The 23084-nt window shown below is 44.3% G+C and overlaps 2 protein-coding genes across 2 annotated transcripts; both read left to right on the top strand.

The window, feature by feature from the left end:
- Positions 1-10988: 10988 nt before the first annotated feature.
- Positions 10989-13216, top strand: LOC101779852 (uveal autoantigen with coiled-coil domains and ankyrin repeats). Its single transcript, XM_004964031.2, has 2 exons — positions 10989-11121; positions 11222-13216. Exons 1-2 carry the CDS (start codon positions 11073-11075, stop codon positions 13153-13155), a joined length of 1983 nt encoding a protein of 660 aa, XP_004964088.1. The 5' UTR covers positions 10989-11072; the 3' UTR covers positions 13156-13216.
- Positions 13217-19815: 6599 nt separating this feature from the next.
- Positions 19816-21702, top strand: LOC101776861 (coiled-coil domain-containing protein 110-like). Its single transcript, XM_004962811.3, has 2 exons — positions 19816-21296; positions 21399-21702. The coding sequence occupies exons 1-2, from the start codon at positions 19969-19971 to the stop codon at positions 21409-21411; spliced, it is 1341 nt and encodes a 446-aa protein (XP_004962868.1). The 5' UTR covers positions 19816-19968; the 3' UTR covers positions 21412-21702.
- Positions 21703-23084: the final 1382 nt, after the last annotated feature.

Here is a 23084-nt window from a genome sequence, read left to right as displayed (position 1 = left end):
TTCTCTGCAAAAAGGAATTCGTTGCGCTGACAATCAATCTATCCTTACTATTAGAATATGTTAGGAAATCTCTAGATATGATAAATTAGGATTATTTGTAATTCTGGCTTGTCTTATTTCTAAGGAGACTACTTGCTTCCAAAGCAGTATATTCATATATAATCCGCCACAAGGCTTAGCAATACAATCAACAATTCCAACAATTCTATTATCCTTCATGTTAGCACAAACCCTAAATCTTGCACTACGGGCTGCTATTGATCTATGTGCGCCGCAGGTGCCCATAGGGGATTGACCACACTACTGGAAAAATGACGTTTAGTATCGGTTAGTAACCCCTCTAGTACCGGATGCGCAACTAGTACTGGCCAATCGGTACTAGAGGAGACCTTTAGTACCGGATGCGCAACCGGTACTGGCCAATCGGTACTAGAGGGGGGCCCTTTAGTAACGGTTCAAATAACCGGGGTACCCTTTAGTACCGGTTGGGGATACTAACAGGTACTAAAGGGCTTCCCACGCCTCGCGGGGAGGTGCCCTCATTAGTACCAGTTGCTATCCCAACCGGTACTAATTTTTTTCATTTCTTTTCTTATGTTTGTTCCTTTAGTCTATATTTGTATTTCGTATTTATTTCCTTTATGCATACTAATTCTAATACGCTAATTTATGGAAGGTTCTATTTATCTTTAATATAACATTTGAGATAATATTATATACACATGAATTTTTGTATAAGTTCATAATTAATTTTTGAAGTACAAGAAAATTAATTTTGTATATACGTATGGTTAATTGTTGTTCGGTGATATGTTTCAGACCCACAAATTTGTGGATGAACTCGCAAACGTAGTATCCGCAGTAATGAGTACCCTCCTGCTGTCTCGCACACTATATATATGAAAAAAAGTTATGAAATATTTGTTGTGTTAAAGGAAGTGTCACGAGATGTGAAAATTCAACATATACCGGGAAATCTGTATGCAAAACAAGTTGCTCCTTGAAATCGCCTTGTGAGTTTGACGCAATCGAGTCCAGCATTTGTTCAGAACGTTTATGATGTCATCGAATTTTTCTTTTGGTTTCCTCAAAGGGTCCCAGACAGTCATTAAGCTCTGATCGGGGATAATAATAATGAGTACCTAATGGTACCTGTGCATCCAAATTGAAGGTAGTTAGTATTATGTTAAAGTGATAGTTCGGAAAAGAATGAGATGGGAAAAATGCTCACTCAAAATTCCATGATAGTAATATGGGTCTCTTGTCCCAATGCTTGTTGAGGAACTTAAATATATTCTTCGTAGTCTCATCTGGTTTATCCGTTAGATTATCCTGGAAAATAATTGAGGGATCCATGAAGCCTATGTCATGGTATCCCATCCTGCGACAATATTGCATCTCCATCCTGCACGATACAAAATCGAATAGGAGTTAAGATATTGCAAATTGACTAGAGCGAGGATTTTGAAGTTAGAGAAATATACTAAAGACTTACAGGACCCAGCAACTGATTAGTGATTTGTCTAGTGCGTCTTGATTGTATAGCATGTACAGTTCCTCCAGGGGCACCATTATGATGTAATCACCACGGAAGTAATGTTGATTGCCAACACGAACTTCCATCACGACAAAACCATCTGATGTAGCCTGCATGTACCATTGGTGCAACATGTTCATCTTCGTTGGGAGATATTTTACCAACTTCGGAAGCACGAGCTCTTTACCATACTCATATTTCCATTTGACAAGCACAAGGCGCGTTGGGATTTCATCCTCCCCTCGAAGTTGTGCTGCTGTTAGATTAGTATCTTTACTGAATTCTGGTAGGTTCTTCTCCCAGTCAAAAAGCACCACAAGCGGGGCAACCAATTGGTTGGATTGTTCTCCGAGTTGAGAAATAGATTTCTCACTTTTCTTCCTCTTATGAGCTGCCTGCTTTGTTATCTGTCTGTCATAATCAGATGGCGGAGGTTTCTTTGGCTTTTTCCTTTGCTCTGCCTCCATTGTTTTGATGAAAGACCGAAGCTTACGCTTATCCAGTGGTGGCTCTGGATTTTGTTTCTTCAACCATGCTTTTTTACGGACCTGTTGCCATTTTTCGTGCTCAGCAGCCGCTGCATCCTTGCTCTCCTATATTACTGGGGGGCAGGGTTACAGGTCGGTTGTTTACAAGAATACTATTCAGATTCGACTAGGTGAGTCCTTTTCTAATTGCTACGACTAGTTTTCTAATCCTCGACTATGTTCCTGTCCTACCATGTAGACTATGCCGTCCTGCACCGTAGCCTCCATGTCTTACACGTCTCAGTGTATAGCCCTATATCTAGAACTGTCCAAACCTTCTGGTGGGCTCATAGATGTATGTACGACAATATCGACATTGACTACACTGGCCTCCTTTCATAGTTTCATTGTCAACCGTGTGGCATGCACTACTAGAAAACGCGGCATTAGTCCCGGTTGGTAGGCCTCAAATCTCTTAGAAATCCGTCCGACATAAAAATTTTGAGATGGAGGGGGAGTCTTTAGTCCCGGGTCATTCAACTGGGACTAAAGACACCTTTGAGTCCCGGTTGGTAAAACCAACCAGGACTGAAGGGGCGGCCACGCCAAGCCCAGGGTGGACCCCTTTAGTCCCGGTTGGTTTTATAGGAAAATACCACATCACCTTTATGGGAACTCTCTTCTTTGGGAGGCTGCCCCTCAACATCACCAGGATCATCTCGCTTGATCTTATACTGTAGTGCTCCACACACAGGACAAGCATCCAATTTCTCCTATTCATCACCAAGATAGAGAATACAATCATTAGGGCATGAGTGTATCTTCTGAACCTCCAATCCTAGAGGGAAAACAATCTGTTTAGCTTCATATGTTGTGGACGGCAATTCATTATTCTCAGGAAGAATGTACTTAACAATTTTCAATATGCCTTGTGTAGCGGAACCGTCCAACTTAAACTGGTTTAAATGCACCTAATCGCTGTCGGAATAGTAATTATTCGAAACGCACTTAAAACAGCATAAGTCCGGTAGTCAGTCGAGTGTCCCTAGGACTCCTCGAAAGATCCACGTCATGTCTCATAGCCATACACCAGGATCGCTTCCACGATGGGAAAACATCAACAAATATTACATTTTTACATACATACAAGGGGTACGAATTATTACAGAACATAGTTTGAAATAAACTTAACAGTGCAGGTTAGAGGGGTTCTAGGAGTTTAGAACATAAACTGGTCTGGGTGAGAGATAAATATTTAAGTTTTACTTCTAGGGTATTACGAGACTTGTAACAATACCCTAGTTTTTTGGGGCTTCCTCCTCTGCGGACTCCTGCTGTGGCTCTGAAATAGCAACAAGGGATAACCCTGAGTACGGGGTACTCAGCAAGGCTTACCCGACTAACCAATATAATAGCTTTTCTGGAACTACATGATAGTTGTTTAGTGTACTGGCTGACTCCCCTTTTGCCAAAAAAGCTTACTAAAAGTGAGACCTTAACTTTATCTTTTAATTCAATTAAGTTATTACCTAACCAATCTAGATGATGACAAAGAGATACTTTTGCAAATAGTAGGAAATTAAGTCATACAACAATTTAATTTTGGAAAGACATTGCATTCATGAGATTATACTACGATGCTCAACAGTGATCAAGTGCATTCATAACCGAGAATTGCAGCGATCCGGATCAATTTACATCCTGCAGGAGAGCACCCTGATCACCAGTTATGTACGACTGTCCGGGTCATACATAACGACCTTTCGATTAGCATATCCAAAGATTGGGAATAAGACTACCCGAACCCAGGGACGCACCCCCACATGGGACCCCACGTTTGGCCTGATCTCCATGTGAGTTTCAGGCTACGCCCCTGCCAATCTCCAGCACGTCAAGCACGGGTACGAAATATTCCCGATCAGAGAGTCTACTAACCTACCGGGCTTTACTAGTCCCATACCCAGTAAGAAACCAGGTGACAATCACTTGATCAAAGGTTAAGACAATGATCGGGCCTTAACCAAATTAAACTGGCAGACATAACTAACATCTCTAGCTTCTGTCGGCTTTCCAGATTTCCAACTATCTTTCCATATCTAGCATGTATGACCCAACATTTTTACCTTAAGGTTCGGTAACCAAGTTACTTTAAGCATTTAAGCATTTCTAAGCTTGGGTTACTTACTAATTGTTGAACAAGTGGCAAAGATGTCCTTAAAACAAGGTAAGATCATGCACAAGAATGGGTTTCAATCAACTCCTAGACTTAATGCATTCATATAGAAATTAACCAATAATTGGACACATGAAATAATAACTCCAAAGTAGATAGGTATAAATGCACCGGGGCTTGCCTTGATCTATAAAAATGTTAGCACTGTTCGACGGACTGGCTTCACAGGGGATCAATTCAACGATCTCCTCAAATTCCGAAGGTCCTTCTGATAATTCCAAGAATTCCCCTTCAGGTGCTTTGGTGTCTACGATATAATACATGCATGGGTTAGTGATGCAAGTTTTTGAATACAAGACTATACAGCTTTCCTTCATGATAAAGTTGCAAGCCAACAAGTGACTACACACTTTATCATGATAAAGTTGCAAGCCAACACATAAAAACCCGAAAAGATTAACCCATCATTTTTATTTTCTTTACTACTCCTACCTTAGCCTTTTTCTTTTATTTTTAGAAAATATTATAAATATTTTCTAGTCTCAAAACCTAACTCCTATGGGTTAATAATAATTTGTGAATATGAAACATTATTCCACATTTTATGCATTTAATAAAGGCTAAGCATTTATTTAAATACCTTAATGAAAAGGCATTAAACAAATACCAATGTTTTTATTATTTTTCCTAAGGTATAAGAATTTTAATGCATAAAGGAAAATAAAACAGTCCTAACAAAATTGGTTTCACTAATTTTGGACACTCCTAGAAATTTCTGTGATTTAAATGGTGATACACGAATTTAATCTATTAATCTAATAAAGGAAAACCTAAATTTTATCCCAAAACCCCCGGGCCCAACTTTTCTCACTCGCACCTACTCTACCCTCTCTCACTCGCGCTGGGCCCGCAGCTCGGGTCCACCCTTTCCTCTTCTTCTCCTTACCCGCCAGCCCAAACTCGCGCTGCCGGCCTACTGGGCCGATTCCTCTTCCCTTCTCCCTTCTATTTCTCTGCTGGCCCAACAGCCCACCTTTCTTTTTCTTTCCTCTCCGCGGCACCCGGCCTGCTAAACTGGCCCATCGGCCTTATTCCTTCACCCGGTCAGCCCTTCTTCCTTCTCCTCCTCTTCTACTGCCGCGTGGACCCCCAGCACCAGCGCCTTCTTTAACCTTGCACCAAAACAGAGCGCGGCAGGGGGCGGCGCGGCTCGACGGTCGGCGCCCCCCCGTCGACGGGGCCGGGCTGGGGAGGCATCTCCAAGCCACAGCGCACCCATGGGCGGCGGTGGCTCCCCGGGAGATGGCCGGAACTGGCCTCTCCACGACGGCGGGCGGCGTGACCGAAGGCCGTCACTCGGTCCTCCAACTACCCCTACAGCTTCCTAGTGATCCACGAACTTACCCAAAGCTTACCACAAGGAAGGAGAGTGGTGGCAAGGTGAAGCTCACCGTGAGCAGGAGGTCTGGCGGCGGCGGGCGGAAACGGCGACGGCTAGGAGCTCGCCAGCGAAGAAGTGGGGCAACTTAGGCACGGCTATTGGCAAGGTGTCAGCGGAGATGTGGGCGAAAAGAATCGACGTGGGAGGTGAGGTGGCGGTGGAATTTGCTCGGCGGCAGAGGCTTGGCTGTGGACTACGGGCGGCGGTAAAAAGATAGCACGGTAAAAGCAACGGCGGGAACGGTAGATATGCAAAGGTTTCACCGCGTGCATGGGCGACACCGTGGCCTAGTTGTAGGCTTGCATGGTGAAGAGGTGGCCCTAGGCGCTGAGCTGTGTAGCCGGTGAAGGCACCGGCGGTGACACGTCCTTGCTCTGCTTACTTCCGTCCCCCTTTTCTTTCTGTTACCCGAAACTTCAGTTCTTTACCATGGTTGATTTTGCATCGAACGGTCCAAGAGTCTCTTAAGCAAAGTTGGAGATAAACTCAGGCACTTTAATCTATATATTGACTCTTGCTCGAGATAACTATCCCAGAGGCCGGAATTTTAAATTTCTCTCTCGGGTAAACTGAATTCGTTCTGAACCTTGGATTCAGTTTGACAGTCACTGTGCATGGTCGTTTACCCTTCTTTTGATTCATTTTCAGTGGCCCAAACTCATTCCTCATAGTCCAACCACTAACCATTCATGCTCTATAACTAACAAGGATTCCATTTTGCACATGAACACCTATACCTTTTGCACTACTTTTCTCTGAATTTTGCTCCAAACATAGCTACTTGATGCTGTTTTCAGACTTAGAAAAAGTGCAGGTTCAGTACTTAGATTGAAATTAGCATAGTGACTTTGAGCCTCAATTTAAATTTGATTCCTTTACTATTCCTGATCAACAATACCCTATTAAACTTGTACAAAGATCATACTTCATTGCTATGTAGTTGCCTTTGTCCACTTACTTGGAAAGTTTGGCAGAAATCAATTTCCAAGTTGGATACTTGCACTGTTTTTCTGAAATTTCTATTTTCGGACAGTGAACAGTACTTGCCTGGTTTTTGTTTTTCAATTGCTTTTCTTGAGGGTTTTAGGCCTAGGATTAGTCTCCAATTTTAATCCCTAAAGTTCTAAACACTCTCAAGCCTCCATTTCATATTTTTGCCAAATTTTTCCGAATTTAAATTCCAAAATTCAAATTTTGGTCAAATTCGACTTGAATTTGACTTCCAGTCAATTTATTTCCTTTTCTCCACAATTCACCCTTAACCTTCCTTTGTCATCTTTGATTATCAAAACACCAGGTGTTACAGAAATGCCTTATCGGACACACCATTTTTTTGCCTTCCATTGCAGAAATTCTAGTGTGGTACCCAGTTTTTTATGCCCTTGCTTGCAATTTGGGTACAATAATTTTTTTGATCATCTATCATGCACTGCAACTTTTCTGATTCCTTCTCAATTTCGCAATCTCTGTGTGCATCCCGTAGCACCTGACCGAGATCATCAATAGGACCGTCTTCTGCAAACTTATCTTCATCAGCCCCGCCCATTGTAGTATCTGCAAAAGCTTGGCTTGCAGCCCAGTCCGAAATGTTGTTATCGTCCCCCTCTTCTTCCTTGTCTTCCATTACAACCACTCTTTCACCGTGCTTGGTTCAAACCAAATAGTTAGGCATGAAACTGTATCTAAACAAGTGGCTGTGAATAGTCCCCCAGGAAGAGTAGTCCTTCTTGTTACTGCATTGGAAGCATGGACAACCTATGAACCCGTTCTCTGGCTTGTTGGCTTTGGCCACTTCTAGAAAATAATGTAAGCCATCACCAAACTCCTTGACCCATCTATCCACGTTATACATCCACTACCGGTCCATCTGCATTGTTTTACGTGAGAAATGGATATAGGTCTTTGCAGTAGATAATGAACTTGATCAATATTCATAATTTACACCAATCAACTTTCATAAAGATAAAAATAATTCACATGAAAATTGCACCATTCAACATTCATAACAATCACCAAAGATAAATATAATGATTATACTCATAACAAGACAATAAAGATACATATGCACTAAAGATTACAGATGCTCCATAGTGAACTTCGCGTAGTCACTTATCCTAAAATAATGGTACAACATAGCAGAATGTTCGCCCACCAAGCCATCTCTACATTTAACTCAATCTTCTCTGAAGTCTATCGAGAGTCCCCTCCACATATCCAGTACCAGAAAATAATGACACAACAGAAGATCTTCGAATCCACATACTCGGGCTGAATATCATAAACGAATCTTGAAATAATTGTCCAAACGTCTTTTGGAGCAAGTGCCACATTCTCATAATAGAACTATGGTGGCACACACACAATAGCTCGTCCAGGCAAAACATCTGTCCACTGAGCATGGCCCATGGTGGCAAGCCAAAACTGACCAAAAGTTGCTAGGTCAAGGTCAGTGAACAGATCTTTGTCTAAAGAGGATATTGGGCCAGCATACTTCTATTATGAGAATTAGGCTCCAAAAGGCGTTTGGAATACTATTTCAAGATTCTTTTATGATATTCAGCCCGAGTATGTGGATTCGAAACTCTTCTGTTCTACCATTATTTTCTGGTACTAGAGGAGCGGAGGTAACTCTCCATAGACTTCGGAAAAGATTAAGTTATGCGTAGAGAATAGCGTAAGCACATTTATGCCATGTGCAGACACTGATTAGAGGAACGGAGGCGGTACATCCATTGTCGGTCCATCTGCATCATATTACGTGGAAAATGAACATAGGGCTTCGTATAGGATTATTATTTATAATATTTAATTCTTCCATTAAACATGAGATAAGTAAATTATTGGTCAAAGAAATACAATTATTGTTAAATTACAGTGACATGAAAAATTGAAACAATGATAAAATTCTATTTTCTTACACCTACAATTTATTTACCTTAATTTTATTGCAATGACCAAATATTAAAAACATATTTACTCTGTATTTTTCTCATATCTAATATTGATCAAGCTCTTTTAGCTAATACAAATCGTATATAACAAGCAAGCTATCCATCAAATTCTATCTCAAAAACATGTATAAATAAAAATTCTCTCCATTCCCCCTCATTCTAAAAAAACTCATTTTTCTCCCTCTCTAAAGCATAAAACAAAGCATAATAACAATAAATGAAGGGAGGATGAAGTAGCTAATCTTCACAGCACTTTGAAGGAGTGAAATCCCCACGAAAATAAGGAAATTCCAACCGGAACAAAATACAACTACTTTTGTTCCAGTTGGAATTACCAACCGGGACAAAAGGGGGAGTCTTTTGTCCTAGAGCTTCCAACCGGGATAAAAGGGGGGTGGCGTCGGTGTGATCTTTCTAATCGTTACAACCGGGACTAGGGGGGCTTTAGTTCCAGTTGGTATTTACAACCGGGACTAAAGCTCCCCCCTGCGGTGGCATTTGGTGGCTCGCCACTTTACTCATGGGTCAATACTAACCGTGACAAAAAAGGTAGATGGAATGTCAGTTCTCTAGTAGTGATGGCCACGGTTGCAGCTCTACCTGAAAGTACTAGCATATAATTTGATAATGATCAATCTTCCCTTATGTGATACACAAGTGTAAAAACAACTGTAGCAATAGAGATGCTACCAAGATGCCTACTTCATTGTGGGTTGGTCACTAGGCTATGAAGCCAGGTGTTCTGTTTCAGAGTTGCAAGTTTCTAAATGGTAAATTTTCTGAACATGAGTGAGCAAAAGGAGCTTCAGCATGTGAAACCCCCTCAAAGAACAAAGACATATATCACAGAACTGTTTTTTTAAAGAATTTGCAGCAGTGAAGTTGGTGCAGAAACTAACCTAAAAACTGAACAAAGTTATTCACCTGCTTCTGTTTATAAGCAAATACCACAAATTCTCATTTTAAGCATTTAGTTCACCTGTATCCCTTGTAACAAAAACTTTTGCGGGTAGTAAAGTAGTAACAGGCAAAGGCATGAGGCATGTAAAGTACAAGCCACAACTTTCAGCAAAATTAGGATCACAGTAATAATAGAGAGTAGACTGCAGAAATTTGCACGCACACAACTTTCACATAGGAAGTACTAGGGAAAGCAGTATGTAAATTGCTAGCTTGAGTTTCCAGGTTCTTGCAATAGCCAAGATAAAAGATGAAAGAGATACACTTACCCGGAATTCAGAAACAGAGGCAGAAAGTAACTGAGAGTGCTTCGCAAAATCCACGATCCAGCCTTGCAAAACCCAGTTAATCAACCTCTACTCTGAAATGGTGTACCTGATAAGCCAGAACACAGCTGATAACTATCACCAAACACAAGCAACTTCCCATTCTTCCTGGTTTTGCATGTACTCGAATAATACCAAGTTCCTGGTGTCTGTGGGCCCTTTAATTTTTTTCAACTCATTAAACCAAGTAGGTTTCCATCACATAATATCCGTTACTTCTTCCTCTCCGATTGTACTTAAAGATTCATGATTGAGCAGACACATCTATTGCTGTCAGTGTTCATTTGCTTACCTAGAGATGATTGTTTCCCTGGTTTTCATGTGTTTGGAGTATCCTTGGGTTGAATCATCTTGCTGGTCTTCATGTGTTTGGAGCGTATTTGGATTGAGAATAATGCTATGTTTGGATTATCCAGGGTGGTTGTGTGAACTCATATAGATCTGGTCTGAAACAGGACAAACTGCATGCAGATTGGCACAAAAACAGCACGTCTGAAACTCAAGGACAAACTGCTTGCGTAACAAGTTCACTACAAATCCAAGCACAGAACACTATGCACCAAGCAGTTCATCACCTCCATAGGCGTAACCGGGCATGCGCCACCCGCCCACCTGGATGTGGCAGCGAGCCGGCACTTCAAGCTGGCAGGACATCCAAGTGAACTATTCGCCATGCTAGCTGCCGAGCAGAGCTCATGCATGGAACCGTACCTATGCCTATACTGGGTACGGAGATGGACCTTAACCAGCAGAAAAGTTCCATCTTTCAGTGAGATTAGCACCAAGATCACAGGGTGGAAATGAGCCATAGAAAAGCGAACAACGATCGCAGCAAGTAAGGACAGCAAAGAGCTGCTCATCCGTTCCAGCAAGTACATTCATCGAATCATCCATTGCCGGCCACAAACTTCCCAGCAAGTACAGACTAACTGCTCCTCCATCCCTCTTTTTCACCAACACTCCATCCATTGTCTCCCCTCTGCCCCCGTTCCTCTTCTGCACCATTACTCCATCCCTTCTCTGCCCTGCTTCTTCCACCTTCCTCGTTGGCACTTCATCCTCTCTGTCCTTTCCAGTTTCCATCTTGTATAAATTCACCCTAGGGCAGCTGCGGCAGGGGCAGAAACACAGAGCCCATCCTTCATCTGGGGGCACTGCGAAGATAGCCACAGGCGTCTTCCACTTCCCACGAGTGCTCGGCAACATCGACCGACGACATGGCATTGTCGACTTCTCCAACCCTGCAGAACAGGTCGTGGTATGCAGGTGAGCCAAGACATCATTTCTTTTTTCTCCGTCCAATTCCTGCACGGCATGATCCCATTGTGTGTCTCCTCTAATACCCACTCTAAAACATGAGCTGCAGATCTCTTCACGGATGACAGGGTGAAGTCCCTATCACACCAGGTCTCGACACTTCGGGACAAGGTGTGGGAGTTGGAGCGCAAAAGCACCCAGTTGGCTGGCGACAAGGGTAAACTGGAGAAGCAATTGGAGGAGACTAAGAAGGCGGCTGAGGTGTTGGCAAGCGAGAAGGAAGAGGTGGAGATGAGCTTGAAGGGTGAAAATGATAAGCTTCGGATGGAGGTTTTCGCTGCCGAGGAAAAATATAGCCAGTCTGAAGAAGAGGTTAAGAAGCTCAAGATGGAATTAGCTGCACTGGCAGAGGCAAAAGAGGTGGCTGGGAAGGCCTTTGATTCTGAGAAGGCAGCAATGATGATGGAATCGGAGTATCTTAAGAGGAGGATAGGGGAAACCCAAGCAAATAAGGATTTGGTAGATGGTGAAAATGATAAGCTTAGGTTGGAGGTTCTGACCTTAGAGCAAAAATGTAGCTTATCTGAAGCGGAGGTTGAGAGGCTCAAGATGGAATTGGACACACTGGAGGTGGCAAAGGAGGCAGCCGCAAATGCATTTCATGCTGAGAAGGTGGAAATCATCAAGCAATTGGAGGACCTCAAAAGGAAGGTGGAGGAAATCCAGGCCAGCACGGATTTAGTGATGGCTGAAAATGATAAGCTTAGGTCGGAGGCTCTGACCGCAGAAGAGAAACATAGCTTCTATGAAGCAGAGGTTGAGAGGCTCAAGATGGAACTTAGTGTGCTAGCGGAGGCGAATGAGACGGCTGTCAAGGCATTTGATGCTGAGAAGGCAGAAATCATGAAGGAATTGGAGGACCTCAAAGGACAGGTGGAGGAAACCCATGCTAGTAAGGATTTGGTTATGGGTGAAAATGATAGGCTTCAGTCGGAGGTTTTGGCCGCAGAGCTAAAACATAGGATGTCTGAAGCCGAGGTTGAGAGGTTGAAGATGGAGCTAAGTGCACGAGCGGAGGCAGAGGAGGCGGCTGCCAAGGCATTTGATGCTCAAAAGGCGGAAATTATGAAGGAAATGGAGAACCTAAAGAGCATGTTGGAGGAAATCCAGGCTAGCAAGGATTTGGTGATAGGTGAAAATGATAAACTTCGGTCGGAAGTTCTAACCATAGAGCAGAAACATAGCATGTTTGAAGCAGAAGTTGAGAGGCTTAGGAAGGAATTGGATGCGCTAGTGGAGGCGAAGGAGGCAGCTGCCGAGGCATTTGATGTTGAGAAGTTAGAAGTAATGAAGGAATTGGAAGGCCTCAAGAGGAAAGTGGAGGAAATCGAAGCCAGCAAAGATTTGGAGAAGGATGAAAATAATAAGCTCCGTTATGAGGTTTTGACACTTGAACAGAAACTTAGCCATTCTCAAGAAGAGGTTGAGAGACTCAAGATGGAACTGGGTGCATTGGCAGAGGCGAAGGAGGCAGCTGCAAAAGTATTTGATGCTGAGAAAGCGCAAATCATGAAGGAATCGGAGGGTCTTAAGAGGAGGGTGGAGGAAAGCCAAGCTAGGAAGCAGGCTGAGGAAGCATTGCATGACAAGGTTGCTCAAGCCGATAAGTTGAGGGCTGAAGTGGAGGAGCTCCATGTTTCTATGTCACACCTGCAAGCATCTTATAATGAAATTGACGCCAAGCGGTTGCGCCTAAATGATGAGAAGAATTCAGTCCAGAAAGCACTTGATGCTATGAAGGATGAAGCAGCAATCATGAAGTCAAAAATTGAGGTACTTGAGAACAACAATACTGAAAAGGACGGTGAGATTGGGAAATTGAAAGCAGAAAAGGAGGAAAAGATGGGGCAGATCGATGTCCTGAGCAAGGACATTGAGCTGCTACATCAAGCAATGAATGAGGAAAAAAGGAAGAAAAAGTGTAGCATTCGGGCTAATTTGGCATCAGGAAGGACATTCTTGTCGTCATGTATCCCGAAATGATCGAGTTGTTAACCTATTCTATTACGATGTAATGATGGTCAGTTGGTACTAGGGAATGAAATAAAACCTTCGCTTCCGTTATCTGATGTCTTCTTGTTCTATTCATTTGGATTGATTTTGTGATACCCCATTTTCAATACTTCGGTAAAGCTAGTACGACCTTAAGGTATTGCTAAACAAAAATCTATGTCTTTTTAGAAATGACCCTAATCAGAGTGATGCTAAAAAATAGTTAGACTTTACATTGTTCATAAGATTTAGTCTTTATCATGTCATCTTTTTAGTCTAAGTTACATAATTTAGCTTGTAAATTCCTTATTAAGTGCCCTCAAAGGAAACAAGTAATGATAGACAAAGTAGAGCATGAGGTCGAATAACTATTTGTTTTGTGGGCCTTACTACGGTAGATCTTAATCAAATATGGGCCTTTTAGCAAAAGTGGCACGGGCGACATAGTTTGACTGGTATTGACTTTGGTCATATTAGATTTGGGCCGTTAGCGCCTGATCAGCTGCGGTTGGTCAGGAGAAAGCGGGCGGTGTAGACGGCAGGGGCCCGTGGCGATCTTGCTAGAGCGAGCTTGATCTCTAGCTACAAAACTCGGATTGCGATGCGGTGAGGCCCTGGTTGCTAAGGAGCTTGCGACCGCATCTAGGGTGTCCCTGTGATGGTTTAGGTGGTGACGGCGGCACGTGGCTCAAAGAAGCGGCTCGGCGCGGCGGCGGCAACTCCGGAGAGCCCGTGCGCATGAAAGAAGGTGCGGGAGTGCTTCAGGCGATGATCTTGTCGACGGGAAGGTGGTGTCGGCACGGATTGAAGGCGGCGGCGCTCGGTTAGTGTTGCGGCATGGTTAGCTCGAAGAAAACTGATGAGCGCGGTTTCCTATTTAGGGTCTAGCCCTGTTCCAATCAGAGCTGTCTTAGAAGAGTCGTCGGTCTGGAGATCAACTGGTTTCAAGTCTTTCTTGCTTGATGGTTTCACTTTTGTGGATCCCGACTTGTTTTCTGGGATCTCGAGTTCTGTTGGGTGAAGTTTCTTTGAAGCTGTGAAAACTTGTCGCATAGGGCTAGGTGTTTGATAGGTTGCGGCAATCTCCACGGCTTCGGTGTCGCACTCGTAAGATCACCATAAGTCTCCTCGTAGCGTTAGTTCTCCCTTGGGCCCTGGTATTTTGAGTACCAAGTAAACGTAGTGTGGTATGGCCATAAACTTGGCCAGAGCTGGTCTTCCGAGTATGGCGTGGTAAGATGTCTCAAAGTTGGCGACTTCAAATCTGATGTACTCGGTTCGATAATGTTCCTTAGTTCCGAAAGTAACTGGCAGGACGACTTGTCCTAGTGGTATGGCTGCATTCCCTGGTACGATTCTGTAGAAGGGTGAGTCTGGTTGAGTGAGCATTTCCGTGACGTCAAGACACATTTTCCTTAGTGTTTTGGCGAAAATGACGTTGAGTCCGCTTCCGCCATCGATTAGTACTTTTGTCAGTTTTGATCCTGCGACGACGGGATCGAGTACTAGAGGAAATCGGCCTGGTTCTGAGAATTTTATCCACTGGTCCTTTCTGCTAAAAGTTATGGGTACCTCTAACCATTTTAGCGGTGTTGGATCTATTGGTTCAATGGCCATGATTTCCCTAAGTACCAGTTTGCTGGATCGCTTGGATGTGGTGCCTAGGATTCCGTCGAAAATGACGTTGACTGTTTTGGAGGCAGTCTGGAAGTCGCCCTCTCCTTCTTTGTCGTTGTGGACCTTGTTTTTGCCTTTATCTTTTTTCTTGTTGTACTCCTCGGGAGGTGGTGGTGCGGGTAAATCTTGCATTACTCGGCGCATGCTGTAACAGTCTATTGCTGAGTGTTTGCTAGTCGGATGCCATGGGCACTGTTTATTGAGTAGTTCGGTGAAGCTTGGCACATCATCATTTTTGCGGGGTCCCTTCTTCCCTGAGTTAGTCATGGAAGCAATGGTGTTGTCAGGTTTTTGTTTGCGATTTTGATTACTCGAAAAGTTGTTTCGGGCATCGCTGTGTCTGTTTCTATCCTAGTCATGGTTGTTATTGTCGCATCCGCGGTTGCGATGAGAGCCGAAACATTCTCGCTCTTTGTCTTCTTCATCTGCCCATTGTTGCACCATGAATTTGAGGTCCTTGACATTGGTTGGTCGCCGTCTGCTGAAGTCTTGGTATGTTCGTCGATCATAGAGGCCATTTTGGAAGCACTCGATGATGTCTGTTTGTGAAATGTCGAATATAGTGGCCTTCTTTTCGAAGAATTGTCGCAAGTAGTCGCGCAGGGTTTCGCCTTCTTTTTGTTTTACTTGACTTAGGTCGATCTTGTTACCCGGTCTAGTCATGGAGCTGGCATAGTTGTTGGTGAAAGCTTTTGTCAAGTCTTCCCAAGAGTCGATTGATCTAGGCTTGAGTGATTCGAGCCATGTCAGAGGCGCGGGTTCCATGCATATGGGAAAATGGATGACTTTAGTGTCGTTGTTGCCTCCGGCTGCCTGGACTGCCAACGAGTAACATCGGAGCCATTGAATTGGGTCTTGCTTGCCGTCATACTTAGTGATCCCTATTGGTTTGAATTTCTCGGGTAATCTTGTCCTCATTATCCGAGTTGTGAAAGCAGGAAAGTGGTTGTAATTGTCGACTTCTCACTCACGTCGACTGTTGATTATTTCTCGTAGATCGCTGAAGTTCGATACTTCATAATTTTTTCGAATATGGAGAGGACTTTTTGTGGATTTGGTGCAACTGACCTCTCCAACATCTTTTTATCGTACTGGAGTGTTGTGTTTGCTTGGTCCTTGGCTATGTTGCCTTGGTTGGTTTACTACTTCGTTGTTATTTCTCTGTGCGTCGTGGAAGTCATTGTTAACTGCAGCACCTCTACTGCCCTCTTGATGAGCTGTGATGCGAGGAACAGATGGGATTGGTGATTCCTTATCGAGTAGCTTGTAAGTTTGTTCTGCGAGTTGTGCAATTAGTCTGTTGCCCCGCTGCGCAAGTTGAGCTGTTACTTCGTTATCTCTATCTCGAGGTATGAGAGTTGATATAAGGTTGATCAAGGCAATTGCTGCAAGTGGAGTGTTGTGTTCTTGAGCCTGTACTGCATCAAATGCTCTCTCAAGATTTGTGATGGGGATGTTTGTGGCCAGCACTTGTCGGCGTTCAGCCCGAGTAACATTGCGCATCCTTCTTTGGTTTCTTTGATCGGAAGTTTCATCTTGTGGGGCGTTAGCTGATGACTCGTCCTCTGAGACGTTGTCGAGTTGTGCTATCCATCGAGGGGTTCTCTGTTGGCTAGTACCCGCATTGTTATTTTGAGTAATAACAAAGACTTCTCTGTGTGGGTAGTAGCTTCTAGAGCTTGATGTTGTGATTTCTGTGGAACTTTCTTCGCGGCTTGAAGTGAGTGGGACGCCTTCCTGGTATGGGAGGTTGTCTATATGAGCGACGAGGTGTGACTCGTAGTCGCGGGCGAGGAGGGATGATCTCATTCCTGGCCAGTGAACAAATCTGCCTTGTGATGTTGAAGTTATTACCAGACCTTGGGCTGGTCCTGACAGCGGGATCTCCAGGACGTAGTCCGAGTCGGAGTCATCGCCTTTGTCTTCCCCGTGTTCGAGTTGGGTTCGAGTGAGGAGATCTTGGTAGACTTCGGCTGTATTGCGGAGTCCGTATGGGAACCGTTTTGGAGTTAAAGTCGATTTGTGAAGTGACCGACTAGTCCAAACTGGGGTCAAGTCCGCAGCGTAGTCGAACTCGGGTTTGTTGACTTTGAAATTTCGGTTTTTCCTAACCGAACCCTCCGTTTTTGGCTGAAAAGGGCTTTTGTTGAGCGATCTCTTCTCCTGGATGTCGATGATTTGACGCTGAAACAATCCAGCGTCGTTGGCGATACAGAGCCAAGATCCGAAAACGAAAGTTGCACCTGCCTCGAAGGTGAAAACAGGCTTGATAACGACAGGTGCCATTGAGCTCGCGCAGAGAAACTCGACGACTGCCCCTACCTGGCGCGCCAGCTGTCGGTTTTTTAGATTGGCAACCCACCTAGGGGGTACCCCAGGTGGTCTTTTGTGCGGTAAGGGCTGTCGAGAATCAAGGAGTCGATGGTGACGCAAGGAACACGATTTAGACAGGTTCGAGCCGCTAGATCGTGTAATACCCTACATCCTATGAGTTGGTTGTATTGATCTTGGATGAGTTGGAGTTGTTGTTTTTGAGGGGGGTCCCTGCCCGCCCTTATATACTCGGGAGGGCAGGGTTACAAGTTTGAATCCTAGTCAGGTACGATTACAGAGTTCTACTCGGTGTAGTCCTAGTAGTTTCCATATGCACTCCTAACTAGTCTGAGTGGGATACGCCTCTTGCCGCGTAGCCCCCTTGTCTTGATCATGTCCGAGTACGCCCCTTAGTGGGCCGTACAGGGCCTACTCGTGGGCCTGGGATGCATGCCTGACAGTGGCGGCACAGGAGCTCGGGTGCAGGGCTTAGGGTTTGGTGAGGGGCTTCAGGGCGAGGCGGCGGTGCCGTTTATAAAGCCCCGGGGGGCAGCCTCGGCATGCGCACCACAACGCGGGGGCAATGCCAGCTCGGACTCAAGTTCGAGTCGGGCGCAGCTGTGGCGCGAGCGGGAGGAGGGGGATGACAGGCGAGTGAGGCGAAGAGCTCGCCGGGAAGCGGGTCAGCGCGGAGGAGGCGGTGCTGGACCGGCCTACTAGGCTAACATACACTGGGGAGCTGGGTCAAAAGAAAGACTGGGCTGAAAGAAGAAGAAGAAGAGAGACAGAAAGATGGATTTTTCCTATTATTTAAAAGGGATCAAACAAATGAATTTAAATACAAATTTAAATTCAAATAACCAAAATCAATGCACCAGTATGAATGCAACAATGATCTCCTATGATTCATTCATGTATTTTAGAAAAGATTTAAATGCCTAAGAAATTAAATGCAACCTTAGAAAATTCTTAAATCCCTAAACAAGCTCAAATAAAATCTAGAAAATTCTAGCAAATTTTATTAATTCACAGAAGTTTTAAAATTAGGATGTTACAAAAGAGAAAAGAAAGGAAGAAAAAGAATGGGAAGAGAAAAGAAAGAAATAGTAAGAAAAGAGAAAAAAGAAGGAAAAATGTGGGGAAAAAAGAAAGAAAACTAAGTAACGGCACAATGGATATTTGATCTCTTCTATTAATTATAAAAATAAGAAGAAGCCATAGCTGTGCCCAACGAGCCCTAAGATCATTCTCTGGCAGTGTCACGGTACTAGCATGAGCATTGCCTACCACACGAGCATTTTTCAGAGTGACCAGAACATGATTCCCAGTCCATATGCATTACAACAGGGCTACACGGGTTTCAAAATAGTTTAGGGCACAAGAGTTGAGAATAGTAAACATATGACAAAAAGGTTCACGTGTTTTATTGGGCATGTCAGCCGATGCCAAGTATAACAAATTATAAGAAAAATATAATTAAGTGGAAATATTTATAAAGCATTTAATTAATAACAAGGGGAAACAAAAAAACACATATCAAAATTATTGTATTTCCCAGCGAAAACTTTACTTTAGTGTTGTACAAGTATTGAAGTATAACTAAATTGCTCACATTTTCTTACTGATTTAATCTTTTAGAGTTTTGATTTCAAATTCTAGCAGGTGTAATTAAATAAAATAATTGCAGTTGAGGGGTATTGAAACATAAGTCCTAATTTCACGTTTGAGGTTTCAGATGCGATTAAATAAAATATTACAGCTGACTCTTTTTTTTGAAAGAACTGGCAAGAGAGCTGCTTGTTATATTAAAAAGAGGATGAAGACCTTGACAAGCTAAAAATGTACAAAGTTACAGTGTTGCTGTAAATAAAAAAAATGAAAACGACACAAAGGTATAAATCTCCCACCCGTCACTCTGGGGGGAGGACGCAGCAATTAACATCAGGATGGATGGCACTTAGTTCCATGTTTGAGGCCTCGAGTGTGAGTATTGAAGCACAAGTCCTGGTTGACACGTTTGAGGCCTGATGGAGCGTGCGTATGATGGTGAGCGTTGAAATATAAGTAAATTGCACATATTTCTCTATCAGATTAAGCTTTTGCGCTGAAATGGTCATCAGTGCGTGTGTTCTGCAATGGTGAATTTTCTGAACACTAGACTAAGCAAAGGGCCTTGTAACGGCAAACCCGTATCCAGCAATTTTGATCATTCATATCAAAATTCAGAAATCCGCACTGGCATGCCACCAGAAAGGAGAAAGCAGATGAATTCCACTAGAAATTGCAGTACGTTCAGACTGACAGAACATCCTAGCGCACTCATGATAGGCTGCTAGCTGATGAGTGCATGGAGTTGCGAACCCTATGTATACCCACACATGCTGCAGAGAGGGACACTTAACTAGCAGGACAGTTTTGGATTGCAGCGGTTAGCACTAATTTTCCAAACATAAGATTGCGGATCACAGCCAGAACAGGAACGATAGAGATGGCGAAAAAGATGGCAGCAAGGGACCACTGCAAGTACATGGAATCATCCATCGCCGGCAACAAAGCCACAGCAAGTACAAACGAGCTGTTCCTTCATCCCTCTTCCCACCGACACTTCATCCTCCGTCCTCAGCTCCTCCATCCCTCTTCTGCACCGACACTCCATCCCTCTTCTGCACCGACACTCCATCCCTTCTCTCCCCTTCTTCCTCAACCTTCCTCGTCGACACTTCATCCTCCCCCCTTATCTTGTATATATTCACCCGAGACAGCTTCTGCGAGGGCAGAAACAAGACAGCAAGGTGTCTTCCACTGTGAGACAATATGGGGAACAACACATCGACCGACCCATCGATCGCCAAATCTAAGGAGGTCTTCCAGGTACGGAACGATCTGCAAGAGGAATTGGAGGTGATGAAGAAAGAGCTCATGAATCAATTGGTGGCTGCAACAAAGAAAGAGCTGCAGGAGCATTTGAAGGCGACGAAGGGAGAGCTGAAGAAGCAATCGGAGGCGACGAAGAAAGAGCTCAGCAACCAATTGGTGACGGCGACGAAGAAAGAACTGCAGGAGAATTTGGAGGCGTCGAAGGAAGAGCTGAAGAAGCAATCGGAGAAGGTGATGAAAGACCTTAAAGAAGTGCTAGAGTACAAACTAGAGAACAAGCAGTTGGAGCGCAAAAACATTGAGCTGTCCAGTGAGAAGGCTGAACTAGAGAAGCAATTGGAGTACACGAAGAAGGCAGCCCTAGTGCTCATAGACGCTGCTGATGCATACCAAGAAGCAACAGAGAAGCAAATCAAGGCAAAGATAGAGGAATTGGAGGACACGACGAAGGCGGCTCTGGTATTCATGGAAGCTGCTGATACGTACCAAGAAGAAACAGAGAGAAAAAGTAAGGCGCGGACGGAGGAATTGGAGAATACGAGGAAGGCAGCTCTGGTGTTCATGGACGCTGCCGATACATATCAAGAGGCAGCAGAAAAACAAATCAAATCAAAGGTGGAGGAATTGGAGGACATGAGGATGGTGTTTGTGGACGCTGCTGATACGTACCAAGAAGCAGCAGGGAAGCAAATTAACGCAACAGTACAAACACTAGAGGTGCTAGGGGGCCAAGAGGCAATGAGGGTAGAATCTTTGGAATCAGAGTTCAATGCAACTCTGGCTAACAACCAGGAAATGGAGGTTGATGCCACTGTGAAAAAGAGGGAATGTGATTTGGTAAAGGGTGAAAATGATATGCTTCAGTCAGAGGTTTTGGCAACAGAGCCTAAACCTAAACTTAACCTATTTGAAGCAGCGGTTGAGACACAGAGGCTCAAGATGGAATTGGGTGCGTTGGTAGAGGCGAAGGAGGCAGCTGAAAATGCATTTGAGGCAGATATGGAAGATGTCATGAAGGAACCGAAGGACCTCAAGAGCAAAGTGGAAAAAATCAAGACCATAAGGGGTTTTGTGATGCATGAAAATGAAACACTTTGGTTGGAGGATTCTATAGTTGCTCAGAAATATGATATATATGAAGTAGAGGTTGAGAGTACCGAGATGCAGTTGAATGTGTTGATGGAGGCAAAGGAGGCAGCTGCAATGGGGTTTAATGTTAACGAGGCAAAAAACAAGAAGGAATTGGAGGAAATTCATGCCATCAGGTATGCTCAGGCTGATAAAGCTGAGGTTTGAGTCAAAGGTGCTACATGTTTCTATATTGCAGCTGCAAGGGCCCTATGATGAACTTGATGCCATGCTCTCAGATATGAACGATGAGAAGAATTCAGTCCAGGAAGCACAAGATACTGAGAAGGCTAAAGCATGCAGGCTGAAGCCAAAGCCAAAAAAATGAGGCACTGGAGGACTACAATGCTGAAAAGGATGGTGAGATTGGGAAATTGAAGGTGCCATTGGAGGGGGGTAGATCTACGCCCTCATCAGAAAGGACATTGAGCTATTGCATCTCTCATACTAGCTGAGGTGCAAAGGAAGAAAACATCTGGCATTTCGCACTAATTTGCTCTCTGTAAGCATGTGATGTTGATCAGATCAGTTGGTACTATGAAATAAAATAAACTATAAACTTCCTTTGTGATATGTGATGTGTTCTTGTTCTATTCATTTGAATGCGCATTTCTATGATGCTGATTGTTTTCAACACCTTTTTTTCTTTTCTTTTTTTTTGTGTGTGTGTTGGGGGGAGGGGGGGTCATTGAAACCACCACCCAATGCGAGCTCGCGTTCGAAGCCATAATAGCAACTCTTAAGGTCTATTAAAAGGATGATGAAGACAAGACTGGACAAAACAACTAATGGGAGAAAACAATAATGGATACAACAAACTAACACAACCATCATCAGAGGACAAAGCCATCAAGCCGAAAGCCATCAATACAACTTGCCCCATTGTTGCCAACAATCAAACACACAGAGCCAGCTACTACATTGTAGGGCTAGCATCGTAGACCACTGAAAGTTGTGTAGCCATCACGCCATCATATCAGATCCTCTTGCATCATCTCTAGACGTTGTCGCACACTAGAGTAGCACCTGCCAAGCAGAGCTAGCTGTCATGGTCTGCTCTACTGGACCTCTCCCCACGTCGGCCTCCTTGCAAACTCCGTGGTTACCACTGGCACACAGCACACCAAACTGCCGCCCTCAATTGCCAAACAGAAGCCATGCCCTCCGATCACTGTGACAACACCATCTTCTTGACCGCCATCTGCCGTCGTAGACACCCGCACCTCCAAACAAGGAACACAAACAACGCTAGAGTCGGCCACCAATGCTGATCTAGCCACACATCGCGAGCAAGCAGCGCCAACCACCAAAAGAAGCTAGGGAGCAGCAAAAAATGACCTGAAGAGGTGAAGAGGAACTTCAATGGTGATGCATGCCTCCAAGGAGGGGCATGACGCATCTATGTTGTCATCACCCGTCCAATACGGACAGGAATTTCACCCACACAGTTGTAGCATGCCGACATCATGCGCCATTGCCGCCACACAAAGATGTTAGTCACTGGTGACACACCGCGAGTGTCCCCTCCAGCACCAAGCACCGCCACATGCACCACAAGTATCCCAGTATGCTCGCTGCGGGCATCACAGGCATCCCCTCCACATCCACCCTGCAAATTGTAACAAACCGTGGTGGGCACTCCACGCCATCTGCAAGCCACCGGCCTCACCATCAACGCAAACATGCCACCACTCCTAAACCATGCATAGCAGCTGCACGCTAAGCTACACCACCCGTGACAGACGCAGCCACAAGCCTGCGGCTGCCGCGACACACGTACACTACCCGAAACCGGGTGTTTGCCGAGTGCAAATATGTTTGCCGAGTACATTCCATCGGGTCTTTGCCGAGTGCGGTCAAAAAAACACTCAGCAAAATAATTGCACCCGCGGTGTCGTGCTACTGCTAGAACAGAGGTGACTGGA

The sequence above is a fragment of the Setaria italica genome, chromosome III (assembly GCF_000263155.2).
Source record: "Setaria italica strain Yugu1 chromosome III, Setaria_italica_v2.0, whole genome shotgun sequence".
NCBI classification, from domain to species: domain Eukaryota; kingdom Viridiplantae; phylum Streptophyta; class Magnoliopsida; order Poales; family Poaceae; genus Setaria; species Setaria italica.
The sequence above is the reverse complement of the archived record's forward strand: the minus strand, read 5'-3'. Positions and strand labels throughout refer to the sequence as shown.

What these genes read in the sequence shown, in the direction of transcription:
- LOC101779852 (XM_004964031.2), top strand. Translation starts at nt 11,073, where the DNA reads ATGGCATTGTCGACTTCTCCAACCCTGCAGAACAGGTCGTGGTATGCA. An exon ending in GAACAGGTCGTGGTATGCAG is followed by an intron (nt 11,122 to 11,221) that starts GTGAGCCAAGAC and finishes CATGAGCTGCAG; the next exon opens with ATCTCTTCACGGATGACAGG.
- LOC101776861 (XM_004962811.3), top strand. Translation starts at nt 19,969, where the DNA reads ATGGGGAACAACACATCGACCGACCCATCGATCGCCAAATCTAAGGAG.